Source organism: Lepus europaeus, chromosome 1, assembly GCF_033115175.1.
Source record: "Lepus europaeus isolate LE1 chromosome 1, mLepTim1.pri, whole genome shotgun sequence".
NCBI classification, from domain to species: domain Eukaryota; kingdom Metazoa; phylum Chordata; class Mammalia; order Lagomorpha; family Leporidae; genus Lepus; species Lepus europaeus.
In genome coordinates, this window is record NC_084827.1 from 150,657,734 (window position 1) to 150,677,582 (window position 19,849).

Consider the following 19,849-nt stretch of genomic DNA (forward strand, 5'->3'; position numbering starts at 1 on the left):
AATTGTTAAATCAACAACAGGAGACACTGTGTACTTATGTCTCATGTGGGATCTGTCCTTAATGTGTTGTCCAATGTGAAGTGATGCTATAACTAGTACTAAAACAGTATTTTTACACTTTGTGTCTCTGTGTGGGTGCAAACTGATGAAATCTTTACTTAGTATATACTGAATTGATCTTCTGTATATAAAGATAATTGAAAATGAAAAAAAAAGAAACCTGGAAATGGCATAGAAAATTAATTAATTTTTAAAAAATATCATGTAGGATCTCTGTCTTTAATATGCTGTATACTGTTATTTAATGCTATAACTAGTACTCCAACAGTATTTTTTCACTTTGTGTTGCTATGTGGGGGCAAACTGTTGAAATCTTTACTTAATATATACTAAACTGATCTTCTGTATATAAAGAGAATTGAAAATGAATCTTGATGTGAGTGGAAGGGGAGAGGGAGCGGGAAAGGGGAGAGTTGCAGGTGGGAGGGAAGTTATGGGGGGGGGAAGCCATTGTAATCCATAAGCTGTACTTTGGAAATTTATATTCATTAAATAAAAGTTAAAAAAAATGAAACAAAAATTGATAATTGGTTACAAGGAAATGAGCAGAGACTCAAAAGCAAAGTGTAGTTTTCCAGGGCTTATGTACAGAGGTATGATTGCCATGGCAAAAGTGTGTATGCTTCCCTAGAGTGGAACTGAGTTTATGTAACAGAATGAATAATATGGAGGCTCTCCCTCCCATCTGTTTTTTCTATTCCTGGGCCATTTACTGTAGTGAATCTGATAAGCATGTATGAGTCTGTTGGCCCTCCTGAATAAGCAATAAATTTTTGGAGAACAAACAAGGTTTGTTATATGCCAAACATTAACCAAACTTTAGACAGCACAAAATAGTCAGTAACAAATGGCAAGTAAATATGGCCTTCAAGGTTGCAATGTGACATCCACCTCCTTACCTGTCATAAATGGTTGTGAGAAGGCTCAGAGTAAGTTCTGACGCTCTGGGATGCACCTGTCCTGGTTTTTCCAGCATGGCTTTCTGAAAAAGCTCTTGGAGCACCTGAAAAAGCTGCTGCACAGAAAGTGAGCTCTTCCTAGCTTCCCAGAAACTTTGACGTAGTAGAACATGCTGAATCAGGGAGCTGTCTATCAAGTCCACTGTAGGAAGCAGATGAAGAATTGAGCCTTATTTTCTGATGGGAATAAAAGGTGTTCAATAAAGCAAATGCAATCTATTGTTTAATTAAGGCTTTTCATGGCAGTTATCTTCTATTTTTTATACTCAATTCATCTTTATTCCTCTTTATTTCTTAAAAAACTGTAGTGTTTTCAAATATTTTTTATCTTTATATTTTTATTTAAGGTAAACAACTTTCTTGTAATTCATATGTACACACTTAAGAAAATAGTGATATTTCCCACCCTACCCTCCCTCTGGACCATGCTCCCATCCTTTCTTTTCCTTCCTCTCTTACTCCTTCTCTTAATTACAATGATCTGCTTTCTTAATTATGAAGATCTACTTTCTTTTTTTTAACTTTTATTTAATGAATATAAATTTCCAATGTACAGCTTATGGATTACAATGGCTTCCACCTCCCATAACTTCCCTCCCACCCACAACCCTCCCCTTGCCCGCTCCCTCTCCCCTCCCACTCACATCAAGATTCATTTTCAATTCTCTTTATATACAGATCAATTTTGTATACAGTAAGTAAAGATTTCAACAGTTTGCACGCACATAGAAACACAAAGTGAAAAATACTGTTTGAGTACTAGTTATAGCATTAAATCACAGTGTACAGCACATTAAGGACAGAGATCCCACATGAGGAGCAAGTGCACAGTGACTCCTGTTGTTGACCCAACAAATTGACACTCTAGTTTATGGCACCAGTAACCACCCTAGGCTGTCGTCATGAGTTGCCAAGGCTATGGAAGCCTTCCAAGTTTGCCGACTCTGATCATATTTAGACAATTATCCTCACAACAAAGATCTACTTTCAGTTTACTTTATGCTCATAAGATTAGCCCTACACTAAGTGAAGAGTTCAGCAAATAGTAAGCAAAATAATAAACAAAAAAAAACACTCTTACTCGACACTAGAGACAAGACCTGTAATCAATAATCGAATCTCAAAATGTGAATTTTATGCCTATACACTACATTTTTTATAGTTATTTGTTATCACAGATCAGGGAAAACCTATAGGATTTGTGTTTCTGGTATTGGCTTATTTCATTAAATATCATAGTTTCCAGTTGCATCCATTTTGTTGCAAAAGACAGGATTTCTTTCCTTTTTTTTTTGGGTAAGTTGTATTCCATACTATATATATATATATATATATATATATATATATATATATATATATATTTCTTTATCCAGTCATCACTTGATGGACATCTTGGTGGATTCCATATATTAGTTATTGTGAATTGAGCTGAAATATACATGGGGGTACAGATAACTCTTTCATATGCTGATATCATTTCCTTTGGGTAAATTTCCAGAAGTGGGATTGGTGGGTCATATGGTCTATCTATTTTCAGTTTCCTGAGGTACCTCCAAAGTGTCTTCCATAGTGGCTGCACCAGTTTATATTCCCACCAACAGTGAATTAAGGTACCTTTTCCCCCACATCCTCACCAGCATTTATTGTTTGTTGGTTTCTGTATGAAAGCCATTCTAACTGGGTTTAGGGGAAGCCTCATTGTGGTTTTGTTTTGCACTTCCCTGATGGCTAGTGTTCCTCAGCATTTTTTCATGTGCCTGTTGGCCATTTGAATTTCATTTTGAAAAATGCCTGTTTATGTCCTTTGCCCATTTCTTAACTGTATTTTTTATTTTGTTGTTGAGTTTCTTGAGCTCTTTATAAATTCTTGATATTAATCCATTATCAGTTTCATAGTTTGCAAATATTTTCCCCCATTCTGTCAATTGCCTCTTCACTTTGCTGAGTGTTTCCTTTGCAGTGCAGAAGCCTCTCAGCTTGATTTAATCCCATTTGTCTATTTTGGCTTTGATTGCCTGTGCTTCTGTGGTTCTCACCAAGAAGTCTTTGCCTATGCCAGTGTCTTTCAGAGCTTCTCCAATGTTCTACTCTAGTAATTGTATGGTATCAGATCACAGATTTAGATCCTTGATCCATTTTGAGTTGATTTTTCTATAAGGTATAAGGTAGGGGTCTTGTTTTATACTTCTGCACATGGAGATACAAATTTCCAAGCACCATTTGTTGAAGAAACTGTCCTTTCTCCAGGGACTAATTTCACTCCTTTGCCAAAGACTAGTTGGTTATAGATGTGTGCATTGATTTCTGGAGTTTCCATTCTGTCCCACTGGTCTACTTGTCTATTTCTGTGGCAGTACCAGGCTGTTTGGATTAAAATTGCTCTATAGAATGTCTTGAAATCTGGCATTGTGATGCATCCAGCTTTGTTTTTGTTATTTTAGACTGCTTAGATATTCAGGGTCTCTTGTGTTTCCATATGAATTTTATCATCTTTTCCAGATCTGAGAAGAATGTCATTGGTATTTTGATTGGGATTGCATTGAATCTGTAAGTTGTTTTCAATAGTATGGCTATTTAGATGATATCAATTCCAATCCATGGACATGAATGATTTTTCCACTTTTTGTGTCTTTTTTATTTCTTTAATGTTTTATAATTTTCATTATAGAGATCTTTTACCTCCTAGATTACATTTATTCTCAGGTATTTAGTTCTTTATAGCTATTTTGAATGGGATTTATCTTAGAAGTTCTTTTTCAGTCATGGCATTGTCTGTGTATACAAAGGCTATTGATTTTTGTGTATTGATTTTATATCCTGCTACTTTTCCAAACTCTTCTATGAGTTCTAATAGTCTCTTGGTGGAATCTTTTGGATCTCCTATATATAGAATAATGTCATCTGAAAACAGGGATAGTTTGATTTCCTTATTCCCAATTTGTAGCCCTTTATTTTTTTTTTCTTGCCTAATGGCTCTGGATAAACTTCCAGAACTATCTTAAATAGTAATGGTGAGAGCGGGCATTCTTGCCTGATTCTGGATCTAAGTGGAAATGCTTCCAACTTTTCCCAATTAAATAGGACACTGGCCATAGGCTTGTCATCAATTGCCTTGGTTGTGTTGAGGAACATTCCTTCTATATTCAATTTCTTCCCTCCTACAAATTTTGGGTTTGGTTTGTGTTTTTTTTTAGTTCCTTGAGATTAATTAGTAGCTCATTTATTTGGTACCTTTTCAATTTCTTGATGTAGGCACCCATTGCTATAAACTCCTAACTTTGCTTTTGCTGTATCCCATTTTTCTTATTTTAAAGATTTTTTATTTATTTGAAAGTCAGAGTTACTTGAGAGTCAGAGAGAGAAGGAGAGGCAGAGAAAGAGTTCTTCCATCCTCTGGTTCACTCCCCAACTGGCTGCAATGGCTGGAGCTGTGCCCATCCAAAGCCAGGAGCCAGGAGCTTCTTCCAGGTCTCCCATGTCGGTGCAGGGGCCCAAGGACTTGGGCCATCTTCGACTGCTTTCCCAGGCCATACAAAGAGCTGGATTGGAAGTGGAGCAGATGAGACTCAAACTGGTGCACATATGGGATGCTGGCACTGCCGGCAGTGGCTTTACCTGCTATGCCACAGCACTGTCTCCCTCATATATTTTGATATGTTGTATTGTCATCTTTATTTGTTTCCAGAAATTTTTGTATTTCCCATTTGATTTATTCTATGATCTGGATATTCAGGAGAATGTTTTCAGTCTCTATGTCTTTGAATATTTTCTAGAGATTCTTGAGTTGTTAATTTTAAGCTTCACTTCATTTTGGTCAGAAAAGATGCATGATATGATTTTAGTATCCCTATTGTTTGCTTTGTATTTCTTTTGTAATTTTACTGGGAGATTTTCTGCCTTCATATTCTTTCATAATGATGATTACCTTTCTGTGTTTCTGTGTGTAGCATATCCTTAAGCATCATTTGTAAGACTGGACCAGTGCTGACAAGTCTTTTCAATTTCTATTTGTTATGGAAGGTTGTTATTTCCCATTCATTCATAAATGAGAGTTTTTCAGGGTTGACTTTTTTTTTCTCTTAAGACTGGGCTATGTATCTCCATTCTCTCCTAGCCTGTAGGGTGTCTGATGATAGGTCAGCTGTGACTCTAATTGGAGATCCTCTGAAAGTAATCTGTTTTTTCTCTCATACACATTTTAGAATCTTTTCTTTATGTTTTAGTGTTGAATGTTTGACTACAATATGCCATGGTGAAAGTCTTTTCTGGTCCTGTCTACTAGGAGTTCTGTGTGCCTCATGTACTTGGACATCCCATTCTTTCTCCAAATAAGGGAAGTTTTATGTAATTATTTCATTGAATAGGCCTTCTAATCCATTCTGTCCTTCAACACCTACAGGAACTCCTGAGACCTATATTTAGGTTGTTTGATGGTATCCCATAAATCTCAAATATTGTTTCTAATTTTCCTAATTTCTCCTTCTCTTTCTTCTTCTTTTTGGTCTGACTGACATATTTCCAAAGAGTTGTCTTGTAGCTTGGTTACTCTTTCTTTGCCTCACCAAGTCTGTTGTTAAGGCTTTCCACTGTATTTTTATTAGAAATATTGAAATTTCATTTCCAATTTTTCATTTTGATTTCTCTTTAGAATCTCCATTTCATGGGAAAGTGTTTCCTGCATATCATGTATGGATATCTTAACCTGTGAATTTGCTTCTCATTACTTCTGAGTAATACTATGATAAATCTTTTTAATTCCTTTTCTGGCATTTCATCAATCTGTTTGTCCTCTCAGTACAATACTGCAGTGTTGTTGTGTTCCTTTTGGCAGTGGTGGTCATGTTGTCTTGTTAATCTTCTTTCTTGAATTTCTGTGTTTATCTTTTGGCATTTGTAGAAATACTTGTTGGTTTTCTCCTCTGATGGATTTTATCTTTGAACTATGCCTTTGTCACTTGGTGGAGTGTCTGCTCTCTCAATACCCAGAGTCCTGTGCTGGGTGTGGCCAGGGAGCTCTGGTCAGTGCTCCATGGTGGAGAAAATACCCAGGATAACACTCAAGTTGGGTGTTGTAGATCTCTGTTGTCATCAGGGGGGAGGGTATGATCTCCTCTATTGGTACAATTATACTCTCACCTCCTTTCCTCCAAGGTGATCAATGCCTGAGTTTCACCCACTGTGGGTACAACACTCAACTCTCATCTTCATGCACCACACAAAGGATCTGTGCAGTCCTCAATGGAAGCACAGATTCCTGACAGCTATTTTCTTTAAAGAGAACTAAATAAGATTAATATTAGACATATATCTTTTGTGTAGTATCAGGTATTACCATTCTGACAGTGACTTTTATTTTGGAAAAGTCTACTTGTTGATAAAGAATAATGGTAATATTATCACCAGTATATTTTTAGGATATTATTTTATAGACTGAAGTTAAAAGGAGAAGTGAGAACTCTGAAAAGTAAGTCAATCAAGGAAGTTAGGACACCATAGTTAAAAGCTGGAAAAATATTTTTGTGCTCTGTTATAAGTGGATTGAGAATATTTGCCTATCATGTTTAAACACAATTTTTCCTTTCTGCAGCCCAGCTTCAGGAGAAATATTTTGTTATGCAATTTCCACAGTGAAAAAATCCATCTTTACAAAAGCAGTATCTAAATTATCACATATATTAGGGCCCATTTTTTGCCTCAGTAAAATCCCATTTTTTAAATCTTGGTTTCATTCCTATTATTAACTAGGGAAGGCTTTTAATAAAACTAGAGTTACTAAGAAAAATAATAGTTTATTTCTTATATAGATTTTTTTACCATCTTCTCCTAACAAATTTACAAGGCAATGAATTGAAAGAAAAATGAAACAAAGCTAAGCCTATGGTTTCTTGCAGACAGACAATGACAGAGAAAATTAATAAACTCCCATTTGTACCATCTGAGCACTTGAGGTGTCAAGAACAGCCACAGCAACAGGAGTTAAAGTCTTCAACCTATGAAAGTATAAGGTCTTATACTTCATCCACAGATAAGTAATCTAGCAAGTACAATAAAAAATTTTATTTGTTCTCTGATATTGCATTTAAGGGGAAAGCTCAAGGAATAGAGAACATGGCCCGCACCATGGCTCATTTGGCCAATCCTCCACCTACGGCACCGGCACCCCAGGTTCTAGTCCCGGTTGGGGTGCCGGATTCTGTCCCAGTTGTTCCTCTTCCAGTCCAGCTCTCTGCTGTGCCCCAGGAAGCCAGTGGAGGATGGCCCAAGTGCTTGGGCCCTGCACCCGTGTGGGAGACCAGGAGGAAGCCTGGCTCCTGGCTTTGGATCGGCGCAGCGCACTGGCCGTAGCAGCCATCTGGGGGGTAAACCAACGGAAAGAAGACCTTTCTCTCTGTCTCTCTCTCACTCACTGTCTAACTCTGCCTGTCAAAAAAAAAAAAAAAGGAATAGAGAACAAGATTTTGGGAATGTGACTTAATTAAAAACCTAGCACAGGTGATAGAGACTGTAGACTTTTTTTATCTTCATTCAGTCACAGCACTTGTCACCCCAACTGGCATTCTGAACACAAGCTTCATTTTTTGCCTTGAGTTCTGTATTGTAGCAAACCAGAAATCTTTTACCACAAGATTTATATAGCTCTGTTCTTTAGGTCTTGTTACTGGTAACTCATGTTACACTTGATCTCAGTGTTTGGGACCTTTTGTTTTCATATGTTTATTTGGATACATTTTTTAGGCAGAATTCTCAACCACTGATTTTGTGCATTGTTAACATTTCTTCAGAGTATTATTTATATTCACCATTTCTGATGCCAGGGATAATAAAATGTCTAAAAACATTATCTTTAAATTACACTATTGTACATATCCAGGCATTACTGCTACAGGTTTAAAGAACATTTAAGGGTAATTTTCTTTAATTGGAGTTCTTCAGGAAAATAGCATAATTGGAGGTAAATTTTTAGCACATACATTTTGTGTTTTATTTATTCCTGGGATAATAAACATTAGCTACAAGTGGGTTTATTTGTTTAGAGCAATGCTCTACATTTTCCCCTTATCGTCATAAATTAAAAAGGAACTTGATATAGAAGCTCAGTATAGTAAGTGGGGAAATATAGTTGTTCGTACTGAGGACATGGTTTTTGAGTATTTCTGCTGTGCCTATATTTCTTCCCACCTTGCTATCCTTTTTATCTCACAGCATGCATGCTTTGTGAAGCACAGTTGGATAACCACTGATCTATATAAATTATTAGGTGAAAGGAAACATATTTAAAAATTTAACCTTCAGTAGAGATATCATATATACAAGAGAAATCAATAACTTTAGATATACTAAATGCCTGTTGTTTTTCACAGCTAAGATATAACATTTCATTTTGGGTAATGTTTATAAGATAAATATTTTTACTCTTTATACTTTGTTTTGTCTAAATAACAGTGTAATAAAAGAAATTATAGTATTCAATCAGACATAAACGCAAGTGAACAATTCTCAGGGAATTCTTGAGTTTGTGTTATAATGTACAGCTCATAGAATATTCATTTGAACCTACTTTTTTTGCATGTTAGATATAGATAAGAAGTGCAATTGGAAATGAAATCTCATGAGGTAGAAGGAATTTTACATTTTCATGCTTAAATCTACAAATATAGATTCTAAACAAATTTTTTTTGTGGTCATTTTGTTTTGTGTCAATATTGGTATCCTTAAAATGAAATCAAGAAATCTTGCTAGAAGCCAATTAGGGAAAATATAAGAACAAATCCTTTTCATCCACAGTCATTTTCTCCAGTCAACGAAGCCAATGTGTTCTGTATGGAACACACACAGTGGGCACCCTGCTCCCTACGCCCATGACATTTTCTCTGTTTCACATGAGCTGAATGTGCAAGTCCAGCCTTGCAGAGCCCAGACGTCACTTGCATGAGTTCGTTTTCTCCATGAATATCGTAGCACATATTAGGGGAGATTTTTGAAGTGTTTCAAGAGAGCCTGTACTTACACTGACACAGAGTTTGCACTGATCGTAACTTGAAGGCTGTTCTATAAATGGAATTCTCAATGTTATTCAGAGCATCTGTAAAGAAAACAAGAAGTATCATGGATAAAGGACCATCTCATCATATAAATCCCACATCCTAGAAAGGAATCCTAAGGATCATGTATCCCTACTTTATTTTTCAGGTGAGTAAGTTAAGGTCTACGACGCTCCTTTCTTCCTGGAAACAAATAATAACAGGCTTACAGAATTCCTGAACTATGGGTGACCTGAGGCACAACTCTACAAATCTGTTAAATGGAGGAGTTCACCAAAAAGTGGGGAACACTCCTTCATCAGTCCACCAATTTTTAGAAAAGAAGGCAACAGCTATAATAATATAATATGACAAAAAGCTATATAGAGAACAAAAGTTCAATTTTCTTAACTTGTCTAGTTATATGTGCACACTTGTATTTATGCATATATAAAAACACCCCAAGAGCTATCCATCCACTCACGAGTTTAGCACATATGAATCAAGCTGTTATATATGACCTGGGCATGATTTTAAGCCCCTGAAATATAGCTGTTAACTAAACAAATAAAAATCCCTACATTGTGAAGCTTAACCTCTAGTAACACCCACCAAATTGTTAGCACATCTCTGAGGCCTCAAATTATTAATGTTGGTAACTATTTTCTTTCCACCTGTCAATATATCCTATATTTTCCATTAAGAGTATATGTTATTTTATAATCACAAAAAATTATTAATAAACCTCCTTTTGAGTGTTATGACCACTAAACATCACTGACACAAAGGTTAGTATTTCTGAGCACTCATCAGGCACTGAGAGGATATTTGCCCTTTCCCATAATTGGGAGTAGGAGAGAACTCCGGAGCCCACATGCTTAGTTCTATTTCATTTTCCTCTGGGGAAATTAGTCTAGGGTTTGAACTTCAGTGTCTTCATCAGATAAACAGGGATTATAATACATTCCTCAAAGGGTATTTTCATTGCCTTACAACATAACTTTTTGTTGCCTGAGTCTGAAATGATCAGTCTTCATATCTAGAAAAAAAAAAACCTACAGAGTAGCTCTTCCCTTTTATTTGATTATCTGTAATGTCATTCAATAAAACTTTACAAGAGCATACACATTAATTGTTTAGTTTATCTTAGACACTGAAAATGATCTATTCTCAGTCATTATTGTTGCTATAGAGTAGTGGTCCTCAAAGCATGGTTTCAGAATGAGCAGCCTCAGCATCACCTCAGAACTTAATAGAAAAAGAATTTCTAACCAAACTGTAACAAGTCTTCAACTCCAGAGGTGATACACAGAATCCCGAGTTTTGCAGGATCTTAAGATAAATTTGATGCACATTAAATTTAAACATTACTGGTAAAAAGAGTTTATTAATTCTAGGGGCCTGATGTTGTGACATAGCAGGTTAAGCCACTGCCTGCAATGCCGGCATCCCATGTGGATGCCAGTTCATGTCCTGGCTGTTCCACTTTCAATCCAGCTCCCTGCTAATAGCCTGGAAAAAACAACAGAACACAGTTCAAGTATTTGGGCCCCTGCTACCACACCACATGGGTGACCTGGATGAAGCTCCTGGCTTCAGCCTGGCCCAGCGTTGGCTGATGTAGCCATCTGGGGAGAGAACCAGTGGATGGAAGATCTCTCTCTCTCTATCTCTCTTTCTCTCTCTATCTCTCTTTCTCTGTTACTCCTTCAAATAATAATAAATAAATAATTCCAAATAAATAAATGAATAGCTTTTATCTTTAAAAAGAAAAAAGAAGCAGTTTATTAATTCTAGAGCCATTGTCCTGGATCCAGCCAACTATGGATTATCTAGAAAGACAATCAGATCTTTTTCAAATTCTGATATCATCATTTCCTCCTTTTAAGTATTCATACTGTGTGTGTTTAGATTTCAAAAATAGCAACAGGAAATAAGCCTCAATTCTGTTTCCATGGTCCAACTCCAATTGCCCAAGACAGATTTCATGGAGGGCTGACATGACCTGTCAAGGAGACTCTGCTCTTTATGCAAGTGTGAAGGTGACAGCAGTGACCCTAATGCCCTATACTTTATTTCAATAGTGTATTCTCATTATTTTCCCCTAATATTATTAGAGACGTCAAAATATTATTCTATAATCAATGTAAAATTATTAATGAGCTGCCTTATTAATAAAAATTAATAATTTAAAAGATCAATTATTTGACATTTGATGTCTCATGCTTTCAGCACATCTCAATTCAAAATAGCCATATTTTAAATGCTCAGAAAGATGACTACCTTATTGACAGCTCTGTTTTTGAAAATATGAAGCTGGAGCTGTTTAGAGTTCTGAAAAGGTCCTCAACTTTCTATTGTGCATCTGGAAGTCAGGATTTCCATTTAGCCTGAGACAGATATTTAAGTCTTTGGTGTTGGATGTGGGTAATATAATGTAAATTAATAAAATCATATAGGTATTTGGTGAGGAGAAAACTAAGCTAACAGAAGCTTGAGACTTAATTAAGGCTAACAGAACCCCAAGGAAAATAATTATCTAAATAACAGAGGAAGAAGAGAAACCCAAGAGAAAGAGTGAGAAGGTGGAGTCAAATAAATCATGGGAAAGCAATGGTGGGAAGCTAGTTTTCAGAAAGGAGAGAGGTGTTAGTGGTTCAATACCTGGAAGTCATGAGAAGATTAACTATGGGCTAAAAATAGCCTCTAGGTTTTATGATTAACTTGATTATCGAATATCTTCTCAAGAGCAGTTACAGTGGAGTCAGGGGGTCAAAATTAAAATGCAAAGGTTTGAGCAATGAATGTAAGGTGAAGATAAAACATAAAAAAGACAACTTTTTCAAACTATTTAATCTGAAGAGAAAAGGAGAGAGGAATAGCCAGAAACACACACAAAATTGAACTTGGTTTTCAAAGGCAGGAAAGATGCATGGCACATGCATGGGTAAGGATATTGTGTCCAGACGAGAGGAAGAGGTTGAGGGTTCAGGAAGTGGGGGCATCCTGGTGGTATCTGATGTGGAGTCCTTCTCAGAAGGCACATGTTCCCTTAGCCACAGCATATCCTTTTACCCTTCATCTGGTGAACAACCTCCTCCTCATCTGACTCCATGAAATTCTAATAGTATTAATTCCAATTCTTCCACTTCCATGAGTAGTATATGGTGCTGGTGTAGACCATCAGTGAGTGTATCATTGTGAATATATAACCCAAATCAGGTAAATAACACATTGGGGGATGGTTTGCGGGTGGGAGTGTGGTTATAAGGGAAGAACTGCTATAATCCAAAAGTTGTATTTTTAAAATTTATATTTATTAAATAAATGCTTTCTATTAAAAAATAAAACTAGTAGGGCAAGATGGCGGAATAGGAAGGGAGCACACTGATAGTCCGTGGAGAGACAGTTTAATAAAAGTGGAGATACTGGAGGTTCAAGGAAGAGTAGGGGAAGAAACAGCAGAGGAAGAAACTCTTTCGGAACTAGTGATTCACAGTGGACCTGCATGGAGAGCATGGGAGCCCATGGTTCAGGACACCAATGGCAGACTCAACACACCAGCGCTGGAATGCGAGGTGAGCCGAACCCCAATAGCCCGAGACACCAGCAGGCAAGTGGAAAGAGGAGACTAGAGGGAACGAGGTTTGAAACTCCGTGGGGAAAAGTTCACCAGGCTAACTAGAAGAGACAGAGAGAAAAAAAAAGTGACCAATACGGACATGAGTTTCTCTCTCTCCTCTCACCTCTCAAAGGCGAGCAAGACAAAGAGCAGGTGCCATTTTGGACATACGTCATAAGCAGGGTGACCTCAGGTCTGCACCAGCCCTCAGCCTAGTAGAAAAACCACTCTTGGGTGTGTGTGTGTGTGTGTGTGTGTGAAATAACAAGAGATTAGGATCTAATTTGGCAACCCAGTGGGAGACTGCAGGAGAATTTGAGCCCACACTGAGGGCAGCACAGATTCCCTGTGTGGTCCTTGGGAAAGAGCTTCCAATCTGGCTCCTGTGGGTATATCATTCGCCTGCTAACTACCTCCAATTCTGTTAAGCTGTGTGGAATTACTTCCCTTTTGAATCAAAAAAAAAAAGAAAGAAAGAAAGAAAGAAAGAAAGAAAGAAAGAAAGAAAGAAAGAAAGAAAGAAAGAGATTTACCACGCCTAACCTGGGAGTGTCACCTTTGGCACACCTCAACCCTGAGGAACCAAAGAGAGCTCTCAGGCCACACCCATCTCAAGCCTCTAAGGCTCCATCAAAAGCAGACAGTCCACTTAATCTAGAGTCATAGTATAACAAGAAAAAACACCACAGTGAAGAATCCAAAGAATATCTCCAATATGCCAAACAACAAACACAAGGGAACAAGAACAAGGAAGACACTATGACGCCCCCAAATGAAAAAGACACCCTAATTCAAGATTATGAAGATGAGGAGATAGAAGAAATGCAAGAAGCGGATCTCAAAAAATTGATAAGAACATTAAGAAGTTCTCAAAAACAAATTCTTGAACTACAGAAATCCTTAATGGACAAGATAGAAAATCTCTCTCATGAAAATGAAATATTAAGGAGGAATCAAAATGAAATGAAACAACTAGTAGAACAAGAAACTGTGATAGTGACGAGAAATCATAATGAAATGAAGAATTCAATAGATCAAATGACAAACACATTAGAGAGCCTTAAAAACAATGGGTGAAGTAGAAGAGAGAATATCGGACTTAGAAGACAGAGAACAGGAAAGTATACAGTCAAACCAAAGAAAAGAAGAGGAAATTAGAAATCTAAAAAATATTGTTGGGAATCTACAGCATACTATTAAAAAAAACAACATTCGGGTTCTAGGAGTTCCTGAAGGCATGGAGAGAGAGAAAGGATTAGAAGGCCTTTTTAGTGAGATACTTGCAGAGAACTTCCTGAGTCTGGAGAAGGACAGAGACATCCTACTACAGGAAGCTCAGAGAACCCCTAGTAAACATGACCAAAAGAGATCCTCATCACAACATGTTGTAATCAAACTCACCACAGTGAAACATAAAGAAAAGATTCGAAAATGTGCAAGAGAGAAACGTCAGATTACTCTCAGGGGATCTCCAATTAGACTCACAGCTGACTTCTCATCAGAAACCCTACAAGCTAGGAGGGAATGGCGAGACATAGCCCAGGTACTAAGAGAGAAAAACTGCCAGCCCAGAATATTATATCCTGCAAAGCTCTCACTTGTGAATGAAGGTGAAATAAAGACTTTTCATAGCAAACAGAAATTGAAAGAATTTGTTGCCACTCGTCCTGCCCTGCAAAAGATGCTAAAAGATGTGTTACACACAGAAACACGGTCATCAATATGAAAGAAGGTAAAGGAAGGAAACCTCACAACAAAATATCACAGGAAGCTCAATTTCTCTTTGAAACAGAATTAAAATCTGATGCTCTGTTAAAGCAATGTGTTATAGTAATCTATTATGTTCTCTTGATGTCTGTTAAATTCTAATTGTTCAAAAACAGCTGAATTTTTATTAAGAGCTATGGGTTATTTAAGTATGTGCTTATTTTCAAAGATTTGAATAATCACCTTGTAACAATGATCAAATTTGGTCTATGTTATGTCATGATCTTAAGGAATCTTATTTCAACCAGATATTTTGGATTTTGAGCCTTCTTGGCATTCTTGACAGGCATTCAAAAAATCAAAGTTTCAAACAATCTGGACTCTAAAATTTCCAGTAAATCTTCGACTTTGGTTTTTCCAGTTTGGGCCCAACTAAAAAAATCAAAGGACCTATGTCTCTCATCTTATAGAGACACCAACTAATCAGGGTATTTGGATTATATTAGAAGTACTGTCAAGATGTGATGTGGTACCAGACTTTAAGTTTCTATAATGGAAAATGCTATTAATACAAATGTTTGAGAGTTAAAAAGTCTAATGATCTTGTGTTACTAGACATGATAGTTATCTTAATGAGAAAGCCCCAGAGGCCTAAAGGGTTAAATACTTGCAGAATCCTACAGGTGCTTTCAAAAATACTGTGAAGTAAGCAAGTGCCTCTTACTTGTTGATGAGTTTATAATTTTAAACCTGGCAACTTAAAGTCTTTTGTCATCCACAGTTATATATGATTTGCTGCTCATAAAACTAAAGCGTTGTTGGTTCTGTGTTTAGCTGTCCTCCTATAGGTTCCTATGGACATTTTCCAGCCATGTCTATTGTATTCAGTACTTTGGGATGTCTCTGTAAACAGATGAAGCCAATAATGTATTAACAGTACCAACTGTGAGAAATTATGGTTAACTGAGGTTACTAAAAACAAAAAGCAATTCAAATCAATTGGCAATTTACAAAAAGAGTTTAAGATTTTAAAAGCTATTATTAAAATTGCTATATTGGTCTATTATGTTATATGTGTGTACATATTGTATGTCCACATGGGAAAATTTTTTAAGAGTTTTATTTTAATTGGCTTATAGATAAGATTGTCCATAAATTTAAGCTGCTAAAATTAATCAAAGATACATTTTAATTCGTGTGACCTGAATCTCTGCATCATATGTTTTATACTTGTTGGTAGAAAGAAACTAAAAACATTTTTTTTTGGAGACCAGGAGAAGCACCTGGCTCCTGCCATCGGATCAGCGCGGTGCACCGGCCGCAGCGCGCCTACCGCGGCGGCCATTGGAGGGCGAACCAACGGCAAAAAGGAAGACCTTTCTCTCTATCTCTCTCTCCATCCACTCTGTCAAAAAAAAAATTATAGAAGGCATTGGACCTTCTGGTAAATGTTTTCTTAAGTTGTTATCTAGTGGTTGAAACGGTTTGCTAAGTATTCATGTGATATTGCTATTGTCAGCAAGCGATCTAGGACTTGCTCCCTCATTTCTCTATTCTAAGCCCAACTTGTTCTTTCATTTCTCTATTCTCTTCAAGGTAGGAAACTAATTCTATTATGAAGGAATCTGTAGGACACACAATTTAATCTTTAGACCTTATAAAAGAGATGGCTAACATTTTTCTGTAATAGCATAGCCAAAATAAGAGCTTAAATAATAATCTCATAACTAGATTTACTTGGCCATCAGCACAGTAAACAGTAAGTAGAAAAAACCTCCCTTTCAGACCAAAGGGAAAGAAAGTTTTAAAGTGAGAATATAATTTTCCTCATGGGCATTGTCTACCTTAGAAAAACTACTACAGTGGCCGGCGCCGCGGCTTAACAGGCTAATCCTCCACCTTGCGGCGCCGGCACACCGGGTTCTAGTCCCAGTCGGGGCACCGATCCTGTCCTGGTTGCCCCTCTTCCAGGCCAGCTCTCTGCTGTGGCCAGGGAGTGCAGTGGAGGATGGCCCAAGTCCTTGGGCCCTGCACCCCATGGGAGACCAGGATTAGCACCTGGCTCCTGCCATCGGAACAGCGCGGTGCACCGGCCGCAGCGCGCCTACCGTGGCGGCCATTGGAGGGTGAACCAACGGCAAAAAGGAAGACCTTTCTCTCTGTCTCCCTCTACTGTCCACTCTGCCTGTCAAAAATTAAAAAAAGAAAAAGAAAAACTACTACAGAACATGCCTGTGACTATAGACTTTTAGTTCAGGCCACCGAAGATTAGAGATGGGACTTGGGCGCTCCCTTGACTGGCATCCTCTCGTCTGCTTTAACACAAACCAGGAGGAAAAGAAAGCTCGGCATCAGAAGCAATGGGTGGCAGGCCTATTAATGGCTGATCTGTACAGTGATCTGCCCTCAAGGAGACCCAACAGGCCAGTCCACTGCAGTGGCTTTCAATGTGGTAAGCCTGGGCTTCAGCAGAAGTCAGCTTGTGAAGAGCCCTGGCAGCTCTGCCAAGAGGTGGATCACTGGAAATGGACCTGCCCTGGAGGCGAAGGATGCCCAGGTCAGAGCCACAGATCTTATTGGCTCTAAGCTGAAAAGTCCTTCAGTCAGCCCAACTTCCAAAGTGACCACTGCAGCTGAGGGGACGGCCAAGTAGGGTCAGCAACATTGCAGGCAGAACTGTAATGAAAGTCAATAGGGTGCCTTCCCCCAGGAGGTTCACACCTCCCTTAGGATGTACCCCATGTGAAGAGATAGATACGTCTGGGCCTCTTAACTTACAAGGCCTAAAGCCCAACAGATTATTATCAAGCCCTTTCTGTCAGGTTCTATTTGCCTCTCAATCAGAAAACTTAATTGTAGCTTAGACAGCACCTTTCTTAGCTCCTCTAATAATGACTCTGTCCTTTGTTCTAGACCCTTTCTAGTGCACTTGGGCCTCATTCCTTCGTAATCATAACCTCTACTCTACCACCAATGGCTCTACTCCCAACCTGTGTGTACTCATGGTCCTCTGCCCCACTTAATGCTGTATAATTGTTCAGACCTGGTTAATGCCACTCTTAGGATCATTGGTTACTATCCTCACCCTGTCTTTTATGACCTTGTCTAAATATGATCAGAGTCGGCAAACTTGGAAGGCTTCCATAGCCTTGGCAACTCATGATGAGAGCCTAGGGTGGTTACTGGTGCCATAAACTAGAGTGTCAATTTGTTGGGTCAACATCAGGTGTCACTGTGCACTTGCTCCTCATGTGGGATCTCTGTCCTTAATGTGCTGTACATTGTGATTTAATGCTATAACTAGTACTCAAACAGTATGTTTCACTTTGTGTTTCTATGTGCGTGCAAACTGTTGAAATCTTTACTTACTGTATACAAAATTGATCTTCTGTATATAAAGAGAATTGAAAATGAATCTTGATGTGAATGGAAGGGGAAAAGGAGCGGGAAAGGGGAGGGTTGCGGGTGGGAGGGAAGTTATGGGAGGTGGAAGCCATTGTAATCCATAAGCTGTACACTGGAAATTTATATTCATTAAAAAAAGTTAAAATAAAATAAAATAAAACTAAAAAAAATAACACGTTGAAGAAATTTCGTTCAAGGACTCTTTGTTCAAATAATCAGGTAAACAGACTTATTTTTTTCTTTCTGGACTGGACTTAGAACAGTAATTTAGATCAGCAGTTACTCTCTTGTCAGGGTGCATAGTTTGGAACAAAACCATTACACAAAGGAGAGCAGAGGCAAACTTGGAAATGGACAGATGTCTCTTTTTGGTGACAATTTCTAATCTCAAGACAAGCTAATCCTTCTCTGGTTGTTCCATTTTATTTTAATTGACAAATGATTGCATATATTTATTGTAAAAATTATGCTGTTTGAACTATGTCTACATTGTAGAATGCTAAATTGAGGTCATTAACATATACCTGATCTCATGCATTTACTATTTCTGTGATAAGAACATTTAGCATCTGCTCAGTAACTTTCAAGAATATAATACATTGTTATTAACTATTAACCATGCTGTGCAGTGAATCTCTTGTTGGGTATTGGATTACAGAAAGCAATAAAGTCTCTTTGAATTGAGTTTTCTGTCCCAAACAGCAGAAATTTTGTAACTGGCACAAACCTTGAGGGAAAAACGGAAGATGGAAGAAGACGCAGAGATGAAGAATGAACTTTGATAAGAAGCTCATCCCTCATTCTCTGAGAAAAGGAACAGAGGAATGGGTATGATAACAGTGAGAGGAAAACTTCATGTCTGAGGGTTTCTGGGTTTTTTTCTTCAAACTGGACAAGTTCAACCACTTAGAGTTAGCAGGAGGTGGTGGGATAGAATACTGAAGGAATAGTAGTCATGGTGGGAAGACTAGTCATGGTAGGGAGTGGGAGAGGAAACTGAACACAAACTTTGCGAAGAGTTGCCAAGCAACGTTGCCTCTTCAATATTTCCTGTGATCACAAATTCCAATTAAATAGAATTTCAACTCATAAGGCTCCAAGGCAAAGCTTTTACATACAAACAAGCTCTGGGACTCATATTTATTATACTAAAGGGAAGAAGTCTTGAGGAAAATAAAACTACTTTCAAGATGAATATCGGCTGATTAGCATAAACTGTAGGCAGTCTCTGGGGATGTTTCTCCACTCTTTGTTAAGAAGAACTCAAGCAACAGATTATCAAGGGACTGTTCAGTCATTTCACTGATTTAAAACTTATGTGACAGGATCATTTATGATGACACTAATTTTTTATTGTCCTTGCAGCAATAGGAGAATTTCAAGAATAAAAAGACATTGTTTCCATGTCCATACCTCTGTGTGCTACAAGATCTAAGCTCTTTTTCACACTCTGAGTAGATTTAACAGCTTGTTTGTATTTAAGGGATCATTTTTGAAGTCAAAGTAGGAAGACAGATGGCTCATCAAAGAATTAATCTGTAGTTTTCCTGGATGGGGAAAGAGGCTAATGCTTGGACAGAAAGTTGAGATTGGGAGCATAGGGAATGTTTCCATAGACGCTATTACTATCAGCTCCTTGGGCAGAAGGAATAGCTGTGTGGCCAGACTAGGGAGACCAAGTGTAGAATGGATTTCTGTGCCCAGTCTTGATGCAGACTCCCAGGTCCTCAAATATACACCAAAGCCAAAGGCAATGATCATAGCAAGTTGCAGTCAAAATGGAACCTTGGATCAGGACCTTCGACAGACATTCAGGACAAAACTCTTAGAAGTTTCTGTCTCCACGAAAGGCTCTTTTCCAGACTGAGTCAAACTTTCATACTGGAGTAGAATGACTTGATTTTAGCATGAAAAAAGTGTTTTTTTTTTTGGCCATTGAATATTGTAAAGTCCCGGTAATTATACAAGTGGCTATTGAATACCAGGTACTGTGTCAAGCTCCTAAGGTGCTTATGGCATGGAACCAGGCCAGATCTGTCTTTGAGGAATGAGAGAATATCACATACATGTTCCAG

The 19,849-nt window shown here is 37.8% G+C and overlaps 1 protein-coding gene across 1 annotated transcript in view; it reads right to left on the bottom strand.

Annotated features, from left to right (window-relative positions):
- DYTN (dystrotelin) overlaps positions 1–17,192 on the bottom strand; it is a gene marked incomplete at its 5' end in the record, with an annotated part of 72,823 nt that extends 55,631 nt beyond the window's left edge. Inside the window, 3 exons of the mRNA XM_062201576.1 lie at positions 960–1,161; positions 9,028–9,102; positions 17,180–17,192. Coding sequence (XP_062057560.1) covers positions 960–1,161; positions 9,028–9,102; positions 17,180–17,192 — 290 coding nt within the window. The remainder of the gene's footprint in view (positions 1–959; positions 1,162–9,027; positions 9,103–17,179) is intronic.
- Positions 17,193–19,849: the final 2,657 nt, after the last annotated feature.